Source organism: Schistocerca gregaria, chromosome 1 (assembly GCF_023897955.1).
Source record: "Schistocerca gregaria isolate iqSchGreg1 chromosome 1, iqSchGreg1.2, whole genome shotgun sequence".
In the NCBI taxonomy this organism is placed as follows: Eukaryota; Metazoa; Arthropoda; class Insecta; order Orthoptera; family Acrididae; genus Schistocerca; species Schistocerca gregaria.
In genome coordinates this window covers 203,856,899-203,875,897 of record NC_064920.1, presented here as the reverse complement: position 1 = coordinate 203,875,897, position 18,999 = coordinate 203,856,899, and the positions used below count along the sequence as shown (strand labels likewise).

The window sequence follows — 18,999 nt, the reverse complement described above, 5'->3', positions numbered from 1 at the left end:
TTCTTGTCCAATTTTGTTCCGTTCAGTGTTTGCTGCCTTTCCTTTGTTCTTGTGGTCTTTCCTTTCTGTCCGTTTTGTGTTATATGTCTCGTCTGTTTTATTCTCACACTTGTGGCATTGTTTTATTAGGAACAAGGGACCGATGACCTTGTAGTTTCCTCCCTTCCTCATCTTTTAAACCAACCAACCAACTCGTACCACACAATATTGTGCATGTCATTGCAGCCATGTCACAGCTAGACTTAAGATGAGTAAACTAATAGAAATGTGAAGTGTTTAATTGTTACAAAAATATGTGCCAATAAGCACCTCCACAATTTCAAACATTTCAGATGTATTACAATGCAGATGCCAATGTGTGTGCAGATGCAGATTTCTGTAGTAACAAATGCAAATCCATATTTGTACTCAGATCTACATACATACTTTGTAAGATACTGCATTGTGCATGGAAGACTGTGCCTTATATAATATATAGGAGTTCTGTATTCTTCCATTCACGTATTGAATGAAAAATAAATGACTTATCTGTATATCCATATACACACCCAAATTTCTGTAATCTTGTTCTCATGATCTTTATGCAAGATCTACATTGGTGTCAGCAGAACAATCACAGAGTCTTTCTTGAATACAGCTTCTCAGAATTTACCCAACAGAAATTTGTGAGAACATCTGGTCTCATTCAAAGATTTCTGGGGTGTCTCTTACATATTTGTACTGTAAGCCATGCATTTGAAACTGCTGCAGCTAACTTACACAACTTCTTAATATTATCTTAGTTCATGAATCACCCTCCACACAACATAACACGAAAAAACAAGTGCTGTACAATTGAAGTGGAAAGATAGCTTCCTCCGTGAAAAAAGTATTCTTCTACATTGTGCCAACATCAAAACCTTTCTCTGTTTTCCACTTCTTCAGATATTGTCTGTCTCCTATTGAGTAATAAAATCACTCTGTTTTGACTCCCTCTCCTTGTCTCTTCCTTTATGCATTCATCCATCTTCAGTCTGAATACTTGGTGCTTTTTATTTCTGTTAAATTTTCAGTGTTTGCTTATTTATTGCCTTATACCTCAGAGCAGCTTCTTAAAGTTACTTGCATCAGAATATAACAAAATCTCTGCACTATTGGCAAGAAAATCAAAATTATTCTTGTTTTTGTATCACAACTTTGTAATCCTATTTCATTTCAAATTGATTTTTATTATTATGTAAATAAAACAGAAAGAAACTTCCACATGGGAAAAATATATTAAAAACAAAGATTGCAAGACTTACCAAGCGGGAAAGCGCCGGTAGACAGGCACAATAAATAAAACACACACACAGAATTTCTAGCTTTCGCAACCAACGGTTGCTTCTTCAGGAAAGAGGGAAGGAGAGGGAAAGACGAAAGGATGTGGGTTTTAAGGGAGAGGATAAGGAGTCATTCCAATCCCAGGAGCGGAAAGACTTACCTTGGGAAAAAAGGACAGGTGTACGCTCGCTCGCGCACACACACACACACACACACACACACACACACGCACACACACAAGCAGACATTTGTAAAGGTTTTTAATATATGATTTTTATTATTAGCTATAATTAATATTGAAGAGTAAGGGTACCTTAAAGTTACTGTAAGAATGTTAAAATTTGTAAATAGGTTTTTGCAAGGAGTGCAATTATTTATTTTACTCATTATTCTTACTACTCGACTTTTGGATAGTCATTGTTTAGGTTTTAACTCACTTATCAGTTCAGTGAGAGATATATTAATTCAAACTATACCTTACACAGTTACATTTAAATTGTTACCGAATAACTAATTTAATTTTTATATATACATAACATAACTATGGTCTTTTTGTTTCAGAAATACAAGAAATCAAAATTTGAAGTTGCATTGATGAAGTTAAAAAAGGTATATAGCTCATCACTTGCAGTTTCTCCATCTAAGGGACAGAGGCTGGATGCAAAAGATGTATTTTATTGGAATCGGTAAGGCATTGATATAGTTTCACAGCATCCTTTTAGCCATAAACTAGTTAATTGTGGTTCAGTGTGTGTGTCTATATAGAAAGAAACATTCCATATGGGAAAAATATATTAAAAAAGATGCTGCGACTTACCAAACGAGAAAGTGCTGGTAGATAGACACAATAAAACACACACACACACACACACACACACACACACACACACACACACACACACACACACTTCAAGCTTTCGCAACCCACGGTTGCTTCTTTCCTGATGAAGCAACCGTGGTTTGCAAAGGCTTGATATTTGTGTGTGTGTTTTTTATTGTGTCTATCTACCAGCCCTTTCCCGTCTGCTTGTGCGGATGGATGGATGGATGGATGTGTGTGTGTGTGTGTGTGTGTGTGTGTGTGTGTGTGTGTGTGTGTGTGCGCGCGTGCGCGTCTGCGTGTGCGAGCGCAAGTGTATACCAGTCCGTTTTCCCCCTTAAGGTAAGTCTTTCCGCTCCCGAGATTGGAATGACTCCTTACCCTCTCCCTTAAAACCCACATCCTTTCGTCTTTTCCTTTCCTTCCCTCTTTCCTGAAGAAGCGACCATTGGTTGCGAAAGCTTGAATTTTGTGTGTATGTATATCTATCGACCTGCCAGCGCTTTTGTTTGGTACGTCACATCAACTTTGTTTTTAGATATATTTTCCCACGTGGCACTACAGTACTCCTGATAGGGGAAAGATATATTTTTTGCTCTGAAACACTTCAAGCCAGATGTCATAAAATCTTATCTAACTACGAAGTTGTTTCAATTTCCACATCTAGATACCTTAATCACTTTTTGACTGCACAGTACTGTCTGTGTGAACATAGTTTTCCTTTTAGTACAATATTCCAATTGCCAGTGTCCTGCCTAACCACAATATTGTTTCTTAAGTCACAATGTAGATACTTTAATTATTGCCATGCCATTAACTATTTCTGACATAGAGCTGTTTAGGTTTTTTCCCCCCCTCCCATCAATCTAAATCTATATCGATATCTACATCTACATTTATACTATGCAAACCACAGTGATGTGCATGCCCGTACACCAACTGTTATTTTCTATTGCCTGTGGAAGGTGGGAAGATTAAGGTTAATGTTTGTTGGCTACAAGGCGATTTAACCCTTTTAGTGCCAGACGTTTTCTCAAAAGATCGTGTTAAAAGTGCCATGCGATTTTACAGTAAAAAGCAGACCTCTGCCATACTTGCAATAAAATCTAAACTAATGCATAAAGGAATGTAATTTTTTTTTAATTTTTTAGGGAATGCTGCTGGTTACAGTAATATGTGCAATACACATTGTCAAAGAACATATTTTCAAAGAAAAAAATTATTTTCATTATGGTATTTATCAAAAAAATTAAAACTTTGATTTCAGTTTACTCTGAGACCCATCAAATGATGATATACTCAAAATTTTCAGGTATATATAGAATCTCTGTAGTTTCCTTAACAAAAACACCATGAAGGAATACAACATTTTTTTTTTTATTTCACTAAGAAAAAATCAGAAAGAACATAACATTTCAAAAAAAAAAAAAAAATTTTGCTCTGAACGTGTTCTCAGTTCTTCAGTCATAAATCACTGACAAATGTGAGGTTGCAGTTATGACAACCACTTGCACAAATACTGACCAACACATGAAGGATGCAGTCCTTTCTTGCAACAAACACATACGGTTTGTGAACACCGCTTCTTATCCTTCGTAGAACAAACACTACAGTAGCGTTCCTTTCTCCCTGGAAGAGTCTCTACACCATATACTGTTGGAGCACGTACATTTATATCTATTTCTTTTGTGGTTGCAGTCCTTGCCTGAAACCACTGTTTAGAAAGCTTGCAAATGACTATGCTGTTAAACTTCAGCTGTGTCAGTGGTTTGTCGCTGGGGTTTAGGCTTTCCTTATACAAAACATATGCATTCAGTAGCATCCTGGCAATTATGCTGAACACTACCTTCTTCCACATCTTGACAGTCATCCTCTCATCTAAATAGCAGTATGCCATCTTATCAGATGAGTCAATGTCACCCATATACTTATTATGTTCAAGAATAACATCTGGTTTCTTGACCGACTGTCTATTGCGAATTGTCTTTTCTGATGATGTAGCAGAGGATGATGTACTCACAAGGAGGACTGGATTTTTCTGTGATTTCTTCTATCTGAAGCCACAGAGAAGTATAAAAGATTTCTTGAAAAACTTTAGCTGACCTACAGCATAATTCGACCACATGGCAGGAATTTTCTGTTTCTTCTTATTGTTCCCGTTAGATAAGTGCCAACTGAATACAGCTTTTCTGCCAGAGGAATAGATGTAAAAAAGTTATCGCAAAACACATGGTAACCTTTTTGCATGTACCTCCCAAGAGCTAGTAGTTTCATGACGACTACATATCCCAGGCCATTCTCTTTTATTTCGTTTTTGTCATCATCACTTTTTGCACCACAGTATGCATAAAACCCTAGGCAGTAAGTTACGACTGAATCACACAGCATCCAAAATTTGACTCCCCATCTGTGATGATGTTTATTGGGAAGGTACTGGATTATCTGTGAGTGCGCCTTTGTCCCAACAAGACTTTCGTCAACACTCAGTTGCTGGTGTGGAGCGTAGTAGCGACGGAAAACATTGTTGGCAATATCCACCAACACTTGAAATATGGCTGTTGGATCATACAATGGGTGACCAGGAGGGTGAAGTTTCGAATTGTCTACAAAATGGAAAAACCACAGCAATAACTGAAACCTGTTGTGTGAAAACATTTGCGAAAACCACGGTGTCAACAGGTTTGCATCAGTTGACCAATAACTAAAAATCGTCGGTTTTTTTATCAGTCCCATATTCAAAATTACTGCTATAAAAGCCCTCATTTCTGCTACAGTTGTTGGTTGACACTGTTTGATTCTCGAATTTGGCGATAAATGCGTTGACTGAATCATCTGGCGAACGTATCTGTTAAGTCTCTGTCACCATAATCGTAAAAAGCTGCGGCGAGAAGAACAAATTGAAAAAATCAATTGGTGTGGCGTTTGCTGGTATATGTTTAGGGCCTGGTACTTGTGCATACACAAAGCTTGGAGGAGGTGGATTATCTGATGCCTCATCCATTACTTCAACAAAAATATTTGCACTGCAATTTAGCTGTGTTTCGTCGTTGTCATTTGCTGACGCACAATTGTGAAGAAGAAAACGACAAGTCCTCTTCTCCACCGGACATCTCATCCGATTCACTTTCTGCAAATTCGTCTTCACTTCCACTACTTATCAGCCGCGAAATAGTCGGTAAATAAACACCACCAGAGAAGTTTATTTTACTTGAAATATCGCACTGACAATCGAAAAGAAGATCGATATGCTGTGCCTTCGACCTTCCTTCTGCATTTTGGCTAGGAAATACTATCAACTTTGCCTTCAAGGGCGGAAAAAATGAATGAGAAGGGCATCACGATCAGATCGTATTTGGCACTAAAAGGGTTAATAAGAAGCACTAGCTAAATCAGGTTTTGAAAGGAGCAGTCCCTGTTTTTGTCTTCATTGGGTTAGGAAAATTGGAACAAACTTAAATCTAGATGGCTGGGTGGGGATTTGAACTGACTGCACACAACTACAGGATTGCTTTAGCTGTAAAAGTACCCTTGGTAGTGCTGCACAGTTTCTGCACTCTGTAATATTTTCTCGAGTTCTTACCCTTACTCACAGATTACATACTTTTTATGACTTCTTAAATAATTATAGTTAATGGTTTGTGCTCCCTTTGTATCTGTATATCTGGAATTCTGAGATAAAAACAATTATTTTAAAGATATACTCTCTAAATTTGGATTCAGAAACATCCACATTCAAGAGAGTAGGGTTCAGAGTCCAATCATTGATACTCAGATTTCCTATTGTTGTTAAATGTGCTATTTCAGCTTGGGTACCCAACGCAATAGCTGTGGCCGGCAAATGATTTTGACATGCGATATTAGATGTTAAAGTTTGACCAATGCAAAACTACAAGCTTTTCATTAACTTTGTGAAATGTATCCTTTTGTACTATTAAAAAATGACAAAATATTTGCTATCAGAGCATATTATATTCCAAAATGCTAAACGAGAAGAATGACACAGTTGACCATTTCTGCAGTCTTTCCAGGGCTTTAGACCATGTTGATTATAAAATTCTACTAGGAAAATCAAAACACTATGGTGTTAAGAACTTTCATGTTGTGTAGTGGAAAATAGAAATTAGAGGGCCATATTCAAAAATGATATGACACTCTAAAATTTAATTTGATATAGGGAAACATTAATGATGATGATCCTCATATTTCAGTATTTGACAAAATCCTGCTCATTTTACATCAATAATTTATCAAAGACACTGGAGGACAAGTATACTGACCAGGGGCCCAAACACCATGACACCAAACAGAACCAGAAATATAATATACCACACTCTCAATGGTCAAAACAAGGAAGTTGTCGTAACCTTTCTATAGAAACTCAGGAGCCACTTCTGGGACTGCTGAATTATTAAACTTGTGTGACAATATATTTGCTCAGTAATGGTATTTATGGTAGTTAATAAGAGTGATAGACTGAAATTTACAACCACAGTAACAGAAGTTAAAATAATTCCACATAAACTATGAATATGTGTCTAGGGTCTAGAAGGGAGTTTCCCATCAGATTTAAATTCTTGAGAACAAAAAACTTCAAAACTTTTAATGTTTCTAGTATACAGGCAGTGTGCAGTGCTTTCTGAAATTATTGAAATTATATAAGCTGCTTTTCTTGTAAAATTCACACAGAGTGATTCCATGAAGTTACAAACTTTCAGGGAAGACTGAGGAGAATGGATGTTTCAGTTTAACCGTTTAACTGCTCCGAACGTGGTAATGCACGCGCCTTTGTACCTGTCCCTGTGTGCTCTGAACGTGTTTACATGTGCCACCAGTCCTTCTACCTGGTACTCTGAACATGTCTACACGTAGACATGTTCACAGTAGGACTGGTGGCGCACATAAACATGTTCAGAGCACACAGGGACAGGTACAGAGGCACGCGCATTAACACGTCCAGAGCAGTTAAAGGGTTAAGGTAAGAGTCCCTAGTCGAAAAATGACAGAGTCCAAAGTTATAAGCGAAAATTGTTCCGTTACCTCTGACTGTGGAATACATGTACTGATATTGTTGCTAAGATTGTAGGGAAGGCTTTCAGAGGAAGTATTATAAACCAAACCAAGAAAAAATTGTAATAAAAATGGGCTCTAAGAGCCATAAGCACTTCTTCCATAGAAGATATGTTATCACAATACCGAAGAAGAATGAGGCCCCTAGCACCTAAGGTATGCTTTTTAAAACTTATATTTACTGTACTATTTTTTGTTTTGATCAATGCTACCTCCTCCAAAAATAAGGAAACCAAAGAGCTTGCAATAGAAAAAAGTTATTGTGGTATCGAAGATGAAAAGTTGCTCATAGCTCTTAGGTGTGCATTTTAGAGCTCACATGTTTTTTCCTTGTTTTGGTCCATACTACCACCCTGTACATGTATTCCACTATCAAATCTAACAGAATTTTTTTTTTCTATTTAGATTCTGTCGTTTCTGCCGCAGGATCTATCATCTCAGATTGATAAATGTACCAGAATCTGTCACCATTGAACATTTGTAGCATCATGGAATCGCCCTATATGTCAAGTAAATCTCATAATTGTCAGTATGAATAGATTAGCATCATGTGTTATTGGTTGTTAATATATTTAACAGAAGTATCCTTTAATAAATGCCTCTGTCTGTTAATGAATGACATTACTTGTTCCACATCCCTCAAGGCCCTCCTTCATTACGCTTTGTGATTGCGTGAATGAATTTGCACTAGTCAGACAGAACTGTGTTTTCAACAAAATGAAGATTATTTAGATACAGCTGTTTAACAGCTGTTTTTCTTCATTTTTTCAGTTTAAGGATCTGAAAACTACCTCTAGAGCTACTGAGAGCAGTTTTAGATATATCATTTCTCCATGACTGACTCATAAATTCTAAATTTCTCACTACCCTGGTGATTTCCAATGGAGGTTGTAACACGGACTTAGTTTCTTCTGTATACTAGCAGTGTAGATTTCGTTGTATTGTCCTGTTTTATACTCTTGTTTCTTTGTACTCCATCCACTTCTTAACACCAGCGTGTTCCTTTGTCTTCTCAAAATGTAATATTCCCCCTTTGATGTTGGTGTGAATCATCTCCCCCCCACTGCCCTTGTGAAGTAGAATCATACAACATTGTCAAAATTTTGGCAAAGTGTCATATTCTCTAAATATTAAAAAAAAATTGTCAGTTGTGTTAGTAATACATTTCCTCAAACATTAATAATTGTTTCCAACACTTTCCCTTCCTCCGAACTTTAAATGGATTTATACACCACATCTGCTGTTACTTCCAGAATGTAATTATTTTTGTTATTAACTAGTTGTCCTTTATTTAACTATGAAAAAATTTAAGAATCATGGAATGCTTGAACAGTTTTTGTCTGTTATTAATTACTGTGCATCTAAACTGATGAAATATCTTCACAGTGGAAGTTCTGTCCTGTCCTGTCCTGTCCTGTCCTGTCCTGTCATGCTTTCTTCACATTGTTACTATTTTTCAGCAGTTTCTTACCAATTTACAGTGTATCTTCTCATATCTGCTGCCACATTTCTAAATAGTTTTGTTTAATTCAGCATATTATATCATTTGCTTCTGTTTTATAGAAGCCTCATTACATTTCCTTTCCTCTGCATTCTTCATATTTGCATGTTCTGATGTTGGCACAAGTACATCTGTTAAGTAATGATTGCTTTTGTCTCTCTGTATAATCTTCAGTTTCTAAGGCGGTGACCTATGCACTTAATTCAGTCTGGTGCACTTCTTTATTCTTAAATAATTTCTCATGGTCTAAATTTCTCACATCCTGCTTGATGAGTATTTTTCTGTCTAACTTTACAGTAAAACCCCGCTGTTACACTTTTCAAGGGACTTCAGAAAAGTGGTGTAAAATGTGGGAAATAATGTTTCAAACTGTAAAAGCTAGGCACAGGATACCCCCTTGCACTTTATGTATGATATATGTGCATAAAACATCAAAAGATTTGTCAGGGACTTGTTTATTATCTGATGAGGGTTTATTATCTAATAAAAATTGTTGATGTAACTGGAACTGATAACTCTTTGGGAAGTAGAAACGTTTGACTCAATGTCATGTCACAATCCATGTTTTTGAAAACCTGCAGCTTCACTATAAAATGAAATACTGCACTAGTTACATATTTTTTCATGCTTAACATGATGCGTTCCGAGAATTCTTTCTCATTGTCAAGTAGAAGTGTGTACATAAGTATTTTTGTGTAGTGTTTGAATATGTGTTGTTGTGTGTCGCTTGCACTGTAGTCGTCTTTTTGAGGTTATCACGTACTGTGCCTCATCAGTTATGTAGAAAACCACACACCACACACACACACTCATTCACATCGTCTGTTTGTGTAACATTACAAAAAATACATATGTAAATAATGCACTTGACAATGAGAATAAATTCTCAAAACATGTTTTGCTCAACATGAATAAAATACATAACTGGTGCTGTGTTTAAACTAAAAACATTTGAGCAACGCAAAGTGAATGGCAGTGCAACTAGCGCTCCAAGAGGCCATATGCTGAAACGTGCTTAAATATGTTTCAACGAAGGTGTCATGATCACAACAATTACGAAACTGCGTTTGTGCAGTAGAGACAGCTTGGAAGTGGTTGTGGTTGGTCAGGGTATCTTCATTCAAATGAATCTAATTACTCCCATCAGCCACCATGCAAAGTGGAGTTTGGCAGTGACAGGAGATATGGCACGAATTGTTCCAAATTTTACATCTGTACCAGTTCAAATCCACTGAGTAGTCCCCTGGTGTCAAGAAACTTAACCACACAATATTTGTAAACATGCTGGATGGCCAACATCATGCCAGCATCATTTTTTTCTCCACAAACATTATTTGCATAACGCATAAATTGCGGGAAAATTATGACGCAAAAGCAGGTGCAAATTAACATTGTGGACATAGGAAATTTGATGGGACCGATAAAAAAAAATGTCGTAAACAGCAGGAAAATGTTAATTCCAGGAATGTAAAAGCGGCACTATTTTTGATATATATCTTTGCCCTAAACTGCTAGAGCTTACAACCCTTAAAATTCAAAAGTGATTAAGGCCATCATCACTTCCAGTATAATTTCTAATTTCTTTGTTATTTGATGAAATATCAGTCTCTCTCTCTCTCTCTCTCTCTCTCTCTCTCTCTCTCTCTCTCTCTCTCTCTCTCTCTCTCTTCCCCCCCCCCCCCCCCCTCTCCCTCTCCCTCCCCCCCTGCCCTTTCCAAGTCCATTTTGTGTTTCTTTTCTTGTGGAAGAGTGTTCTGCCAACATACGAGCTCTTTCAGTTCTGGTATTATGACCAAAGTTTACAACTAAATAATCATCTTTTAATTTTTATCCTACTTTAGCATTAAAAAGCTCCATTATCAGTTTGTTGTGAGATATACATCTATACCATACCAACTGTCATGAGGTGCATGGCAGAGGGTACCTCCCATTGCACCAGTTATTAGGGTTTCTTCCTGTTCCATTCACGTATGGAGTGCGGGAAGAATGACAGGCTGAATGCTTCTGCTCCTCCAATAATTATTCTCATCTTATCTTAAAGATAATTAAATGAGTGATGTATAGGGGGTTGTAGTATATTGTTAGAGTAATCCTGTAAGCTGGTTTTTGAAACTTTCTTAATACACTTTCTCAGTATAGTTTACCTCTGTCTTGGAGTCTTCCAGTTCATTTCCTTCAGTATCTGTGTGACTCTCTCCCACTAATTAAACAAACCTATGAGTATTCATGCTGTCCTACTCTGTGTATGTTCAATATCCCCTGTTAGTCCTATCTGGTAAGGGTCCCACACACTTGAACAATATTCTAGAACCGGTCGCACAAGTGATTTGTAAGCAATCTCCTTTGTAGACTGATTGCACTTACCCAGTATTCTACCAACAAACTGAAGTCTACCACCTGCTTTACTCATTCCATTTTATATACCTACAAAATGTTACAACCAGATATTTGTACAAGTTGGTCCACTCCAGCATTGACTCTTTTTGTTTTGTGAAGTGCAAAATTTAAATTTCTGAACATTTGGCGCAAGTTGCCAATCTCTGCAACGAGGCATGACTGAATATTTATGCAGCTTCTTTCAGATAGTACTGAATTACAGAGAACTGCATCATCCACAAAAGCCTGATTTTACTATTAATATTGTCTGAAAGATCATTAATATACAATATGAACAGCAAGAGTCTCAATATACTGGGTGACACAGAGCAACGGGAATGTTTGAAATGAGTAGTGGCAGCCATGGGCAGCTGGCAGTTAGTGAGTAAATAGTGCGCCATTTCGGTAATCATGGATCAGTGAAACGGACAACAGCATGCGTTAGCCATAAACATTGATAGTTTGATAGGGGCACAGAGGGAGTTTCGATGTTTCTATAATTTAGGACCTCATGACATCGTTCCGTCAAAATGTGTGATAAAATGTTCTATTAATAACATGGAAGAGGCTGGATGTGTCCTCAAGAAGAAACTAACAGGACGACCAAGAAGTGTGCGTTCTCCAGTGAACATTGATGATGTATGCGAGTCTGTCTTACAGAGCTCATGGCGTTCAATTCGTAAGCAAGCAGCAGTGGTTGGAATGTCCTGGAAGGGTGCCCACAAAGTTCTTCATCGTAATTTGAAATTTCATCTGTACAAACTACAGATGGTGCAACAATTGAAGGACGAAATTACCAGTTACGATTGGGTTTCTGTCAACAAATGATAACAAAAATAAACAATGATGATGAATTTCTAAACATGTGGATGTCAGATTATGCACATTTTCATCTCACAGGTTATGTGAATAAACAGAACTACCGTTGCCGAACAAACAGAAATCCTAATGATGATGATCATGAGTGCCCTTTACATGCTAGTAAAGTGACAGTATGGTGTGGTGTTTCATCACATGGGATTATTGGACCATATTTTTTCGCAAATGAACGGGGAAACACAATAACTGTCAGTGCCGATCGTTACATGGAGGTGTTACGAACTTTCGTTACACCTGCATTGAACAACTTCCCAAACATTCAAAAAGCCTTGTTTCAACAGGACTGAGCGACATCACACACTGCACGGCCATCAATGGCATATGTGCTAGAATTGTTTGGCAACTGTGTGATCTCATGATTTGGTAACATTCCCTGGCGCCTTAGACCATCAGATTTATCCATTTGTGATTCCCCCCCCCCCTTCTCCCTGTTTTGTGGGCTACCTCAAGAGCAAAGTCTACATTTCCCGACAAAGAACCCTGGATGAGTTTAAACAGAAAATTTGGGATGCAATTCACAGTATTCCAGCTGAGATGTTGCAGCGGTCAATGAGGAATCTCATCAGCAGATTTCACGAATTTGTATAGGATGAAGTCAACTAAAGGACTAATTTAAAAAAAATGGTAAATGACATCAGTGTTTCGTAAATGGCAAAGTTGAAGATTTCAGTTACTATGAATGCAATTTCTTTCCTTCATAACTTCTAGTTTTACTGGATTGCGGAAATGTTCCTGTTTTTCTGTCACCCTGTACTTCCTTGGGGCACACCCAAAGTTACTTCTACATCTAACAATGAGATTTGCTGGCGTTCATTACTTTTTGTATCCGTCATCAGAATGTGAGCATGTTTTCAACAATTTCTTTAATATCATTTCTTTATTTTTAAAATAATTCTTCCTCTTTCCTGGAGCACAGTTTTTAATTTTAAATTTTACCATAAAGCAGTTGGGTTTCTGAGGTCCACATTGATGGCTGTTTAGCCAAACTGTGTGTAACATGGACTGGGTGCAGAAATAATTTGGTATGCCACAAGACCAATTAGTCCCAAAATTCTTTAACTTTAACTAGAACACCAATGCCCAACAAATTGTGAGTGTCAGGGCTTCAGACAACCCTACCCATGATACTGTAGCCCTCCAGAGTTTGGCAGGATATGTAAATATTGTTGACAATTAACAAAGATGGACAGCTGTTTTGGCAAAGTCCTGAGTGCTTAAGAATCTTGGCACTTAGCAGCGACATGGCCATTTCACAAGCTGATAAAGGGCCATCAACAGGTATCACTCTTTGTGATTCCCCTTACCTATAAAATGACCCATCAAGTTTGTTACCTTATGGAAAGAAACTTCCATAGAAACACTGACTACTACATGATGTGTACAGAATGATGCTAAAGGGCTAGAGATTATTGTTACATAATGTCAGAAGGTTAATGGATGAAGCCTTACATAGCTACATTATTCCAAAGAAAGGCTGTTGGTGACGCAAAAGTCCTGTACCTTCTGACTAATGCTCAGTTTAATTCTTACACCATTGCAAACAAGTGTGATACAGGTATTAATGTCAGTTGAATTTGCCTAAAATTGAACAAGGTTCTGTAGTCCAATGGAATCCCTGTCAGATTCCCTATATAGAATTTGCAGCCGAGTCAACCCATTTTTCAACCAAAATATACCGTAGAGCCTCTGGCCACAAAATTGTGCCCTGTAGTTGAAAGTACAGGTACTACCAGTTTACAAGAAGGGTTACACAGGTAATCCACAAAACTATCGTCCATTATCATCGTCATGATCCTTCAATGGTATGGTCTTTACAACAAAATAATGAGGTATTTGTTTTGTAAATAAAAATTGCATTTTCTTGTTGCACTGGAGTTTTTTCCTCTCAGATGCCTTTTTTATCCATCTTGAGTGGAAGATGCCATTGAGTAAAAAATAAAATAAAATTTTAAAAAAGGCAAATTGCACCTGGGAGAAATAAATTATAGTGCAGCAAGAAAAGACAGTTTTTATTTACAAAACAAACATTTATGTGCTTGCTGCAGAGGATGGCCACACAAACACACTTGTTATAATGAGATATTTTGATCTCCAAACCAACCATAATCGATTTCGAAATTTTGGGGCATGCAAACAATACAAAACATGTGCTTTGCTGTATAGTAATGACTCGGCTGTCAGCAATAATAGTAACAATAGACTTTTGCAGAACAATCTGTTCTGTACAATAAAGTAGTATCTGAAAAAAGTTTAACAAATGTGCAGGATGGTCCATTAATCCCATAACCGGGCCACGAAAAAACTACAAATAATGAAACTTGTCTAGCTTGAAGGAGGAAATCAGATGGTGCTGCCATAGGTCAAACTGATATCAATTGCGTTTGTTTTTATTTTTTTCTTTTTATGAATAGGAACCCCCATTTTTTATTACTTTTTTTGCCTTGTGGTAGATGGCGCTGTAATAGTCACAAACATATAAGTACGTTGTATCATGTAACATTCTGCCAGTGCTAGCGAAATAAGTGGTCCAACTAAACATTCATATTTCTTTACGTACTACATGAATATGTAATAAAAAATGTGGATCCTATTTAAAAAATCACAGTTGATATCCGTTTGACCTATAGCAGCGACATCTAGCAGGCCAACCATAGCGCCATCTGCTTTCCCCCTTAAAGCTGGACCAATTTCGTTCTTTGTAGTTTGATGCTTATTTGGTGAGAGATTTTGCCCGGTCACTATCAATGGGCCACCCTGTATAGGCAGATCTTGGCAAGTTTTGAAAGTGGCGCAGTGGTTGACAACTTATTTCAAATGTTCAGAAACGCAAAGTTGCGCATTTCGTGCAAGGCAAAAAATGCAATATTCCGTGTCTAAAATACACTGTAGGTGCTAAAAAGCTTTAACTTTTGTGATCTGATTGTGCAGTAGACACTCGAAGTATGGAATTTAGCATGATATGCTATTGTGTAAATAAATACTACTATTATCCAATCTGTGTCTCGTACATTCTTGAATTACCACACAATTAACTTCTCATAATAAACTTTTTTTTATTTATTTTATGAGAACATTACAATAACTGCTTAACCCAGAATCTCCAAATAAACATAACCTTGAACACATCCCAAAAAATGCATTTGCTTTCTCCAGTCTTATTTCAATGTTTCAGTGCAGCTCTAGCTCCAGAGCCAAGATTACTCTGACCTAGGATGATGATACATGGAGCTGGTATTTCCTTTCACGAAGTTATTGTGATTACCATCCCACCTGAACGATCTGCGCCATCCCTTGAGGTTGTGCTCACCTGTTTATTAAATAATTGTACCAATTCATGTGTTCATGAGCACCCTTTATCAGAAAGGTCAATGAAGGATTAAACATCACTCTTCCAGTTGGATATGTAATAACACATTTAGCAAAAAGTTCTTGTATTAACCATTGTAGAATATTGCTGATGTGGTTGGGACTCGTATCAGATAGATCAAATGAAGGATATTGAAAATATAAAAAGGCCAACATGAATAGTGACAAGTTTGTATGACTTGCAGGATGCATAACCGAAATTCTGAAGAACTTTAAGAAAAGACATAAGCAATTTTATGAAATTGTATTTTGTTTAAAGATCCATTATGGGCGAAGGTAAATACTACAGTCCCCTACATAATGCACTCACATTGACTGTGTAGACAAGGTCAACTAATTACAGCAGCACATCCACATTTAAGCAGTCTTTTTCATACGTTCATTACACGAATGAGATGGGGAGAAACCCAGTTATATGGTGCAATGGGAAGCCATGCACTTCAGAATGGTTTGCAGAATGGATGTAGATGCACACTATGAACATCCAAATCAAGCACTGTGATCTACCATTGCTGCTTCCCTTAATGTTTAGCAAAGTGTAGTTAAAGGCCTTCCTCCCACTTCTTAGTAGCAACCTTTTGCATTGTACATTTTGTTATTATTTACTTCATTAGCTTTATCTTATTATTGATAAATAATGAAGTTTAAATTTGTTTGATCTTATAACAGGTACAATCAGAAGTTTGATTCTGTATATTTCATTATTAATATTGGTTTTGTGAACACATTTTTATAATTTCAATACACTGGAGATTTTATTTTCTTAATGCATTTTTTTAATATTTACCTTTGCTTTCAGCAGTTTGCAGAAACGACAATGGACAAGTAACAGCATCAGGTGTGATGGGTGTAACCTGCTGTTTATGAATTTGAACAGGCTACGTTCACACAGAGCAGTAGTTCATAGTCGTTTGCATTTTAAGTGTCAGATGTGTAGCAAACTCTTTGGGCAACAAAACAGTTTGAAGCAGCACATTGCAATTCACAGAAAAAGATATACTTGCAAACTATGTTTTGAGTCATTGCCAACATACCAGCTAATGCTTTCACATCGGAGATCTCATATCAAGACGGGACCTAACTCAAGTGAGATACCTGATGATAAAGATCTGAATACTGTGCCTTGTATACCTGAAAACGGAGACTCCAATGTTTGTATTACTCCTGAAACCACAAAAACAGAAGAGTCACCTGCACAAGTGAAAATTGAGTCAGAGACTTCCATTGAAACTGTATTAGGCAGTGAAGTTTTAAACACAAGCAAAGATGAACAATCACTGCCCGAAACTGGAGCTGAAACTACAATCTATGAATTCTCAGATGAAAGGCTCAGTGTTGCAACAGACCCTAAAGTTAAGTTTGTGGAGTCTTCTGACTTAACTAATAATAGAGATGAAGCTGAACAGAAATTTCATCCTTTAACAGAGGTTGAAGCTCCATTATTAAATATTATCACTCCTTTATCTGGTGGCATTGACAGAAGAGGACAAATATTTCAGGAACCTGAAATTGTGGAAGCTGTTAATTCCATTAAAGAAGACAGCTTACAGTATGAGCATCAAATATGTCAAGTTGAATATGACTCAACTTTTGTTGACCATTCTACTGTGCATGAGATTGTTACATTTGTTGACAGTGAGGCATCAAATAATAGTACTGAACTCTATCACTGTTCGTCCTGTAATAAAATATTTACTACCGAATTGGCTTACAGGAATCATGTATCAAAACATTCTATGGAGAAAAAATTTGTTTGTGGTACTTGTAAGAGACCATTTGCACATCAGTGGGCTCTTGACAGTCATTTAAGAATACACTCTGATGAGAAACCATTTTCTTGCAATTACTGTGGTGAAAAATTTTTGTTCAAGCGATCATTAGTTGTACATGAGCGTATACATACTGAAAACAAATCTTTTAAATGCAATGTATGTGATAAATGTTTTAACTCTGTAACAAGACTGAAGCAGCATATCATTACACATTCAGATGACTGGCCATTTCGATGTACATTTTGTTCCAAAGAATTTAGACGTAGAGAAGCTTTGAAAAATCATGTAGCAAAACACACAGATGAATGTAAATTATGTAATCACAAACCTGATGTAAAAGGAAGAAAAGAAGGTAGTGGCATACTAGAAGAAGTTGCTGATAGTAAAATGGAGGAACCAGGTTCTTCCTCAGATAACACAATTATCTTTGGTGAATTTGGTTCATCAGATATTGTTATTGAAAGCCATGCAGATTCCACACCTTTGATAAATGACAGTAATGTTGCTTGTGAATATGTCATTTGATAAGAATTTGAAGGAAACTTTGTCTCTCAAGATCAATACAGAATTGTACCGTAAAATTGTATGACAGAGTTAGACATCCATTGTATTAATTTGCCTGCTTCAGTTCAGAAGCCAAACCCATTTTGCCTGTAATAGAACTGTAAATTTTATTGTAATTATCTTTTCTATGTGTTACTTGTGTATAATATATTTTGTAATGAAATCTTGAGCTTCATTGTATGACTTATTTCTACCATCGCAACTCGGTAAAGTTCTGTAAATTTTGACACAAATGAGAACTGTGATACTGTTTCGCCAAAGCAAAACGATTTTGTATACATTATTTGTTCAGTATTCTTTTCGGATACATGTGTCTTGTTATTCATGAATTTGTCAACAGTGTTTCTGAACTGTCCTTATCATGATGTGTGTTAATTATTGGGGATAACTGGAATCAATTTTTAGACACTCATTATATGTAGACCTGCAGAAATGTAATGCCTCCAAATTTCCGAATTTATTTGGGAACTGTTCAAAGCTTTTTAAGTAAAATGAATGTTGTTAACTTTGTACATCTGTATTCTTTCCCAACAAGAGACCAGTTTATTAATTCTGCCACTGCAGAATGTTTGACTTCGTTGACAGAGCCAAATCTCGTCTCTGCTTGCACCACTTCATCACTATTAAAGTGAAGTCCTCGAAATGGATGAAAATGTGATGGAGTCCAGTCAGAACTGTACGGAGAACAATTGATAACAGTGAGCCCAATGCATCTGGCACTTGTGTGTGATTTGATGGTTTGCTATTGTCGTGCCAAAGGAGAGGATGCTTTGTGTGTGGAAAAAATTTTCAAATTTGAAATCAGTCATATGTGCTGTTCCTCATGCACCAGCAGTTACTTTACACACTACCATGTTATGTGCTACAATTCAGAGCCCTTGTATCAGCTGTGGGCTGCAAATATGTAGTTATGAAGAATACAGATGTAGAATGCTTATAATGTTTGTTTTTTATTTTAACAGCTTTATGAATTTTCACAAAAAATTCAAAGGCATTGCTTTTCAGCATAAATGAAAAATAAACAGTCTTGTTCTTATAGTAGCATGCTGTGTGAAAATTGGTTTAATGTTGGTCAGAGAGTATTATCGTAGACAGGATGTTTTGCAGTGGCTGACTGAGGGTTGGTACTGAGCTCAGTTATAAATATAGATGCTTTGTTATATTTTGCAAGCTATATCACAGTTAAAATCAGAAATTTAATATGCCGTACCATTAACTTCATTATATTTTTATCAGTGTGAGAAAATAGTTTCTAAACAGTAAGGGAAAAGTAAAATCTACAGACTGTAATTATACAGAAAATTGCCATGTTTAATAAAAGGACCAGTTGTAATTAAAAACACACCATTGTG

The 18,999-nt window shown here is 36.7% G+C and overlaps 1 protein-coding gene across 2 annotated transcripts in view; it reads left to right on the top strand.

Annotated features, from left to right (window-relative positions):
- The window catches only part of LOC126336885 (zinc finger protein 425-like), a 36,057-nt gene extending 17,488 nt beyond the window's left edge, over positions 1 to 18,569 (top strand). Inside the window, exons 6-7 of one of the 2 annotated variants that reach the window (XM_050001009.1) lie at positions 1,864 to 1,988; positions 16,114 to 18,569. In XM_050001009.1, the coding sequence (XP_049856966.1) occupies positions 1,864 to 1,988; positions 16,114 to 17,608 (1,620 nt within the window). In that variant the 3' untranslated portion in view covers positions 17,609 to 18,569. Of the gene's footprint in view, positions 1 to 1,863; positions 1,989 to 16,110 lie in introns of both variants that reach the window. The other variant, XM_050001000.1, reaches the window with a different exon arrangement.
- Positions 18,570 to 18,999: the final 430 nt, after the last annotated feature.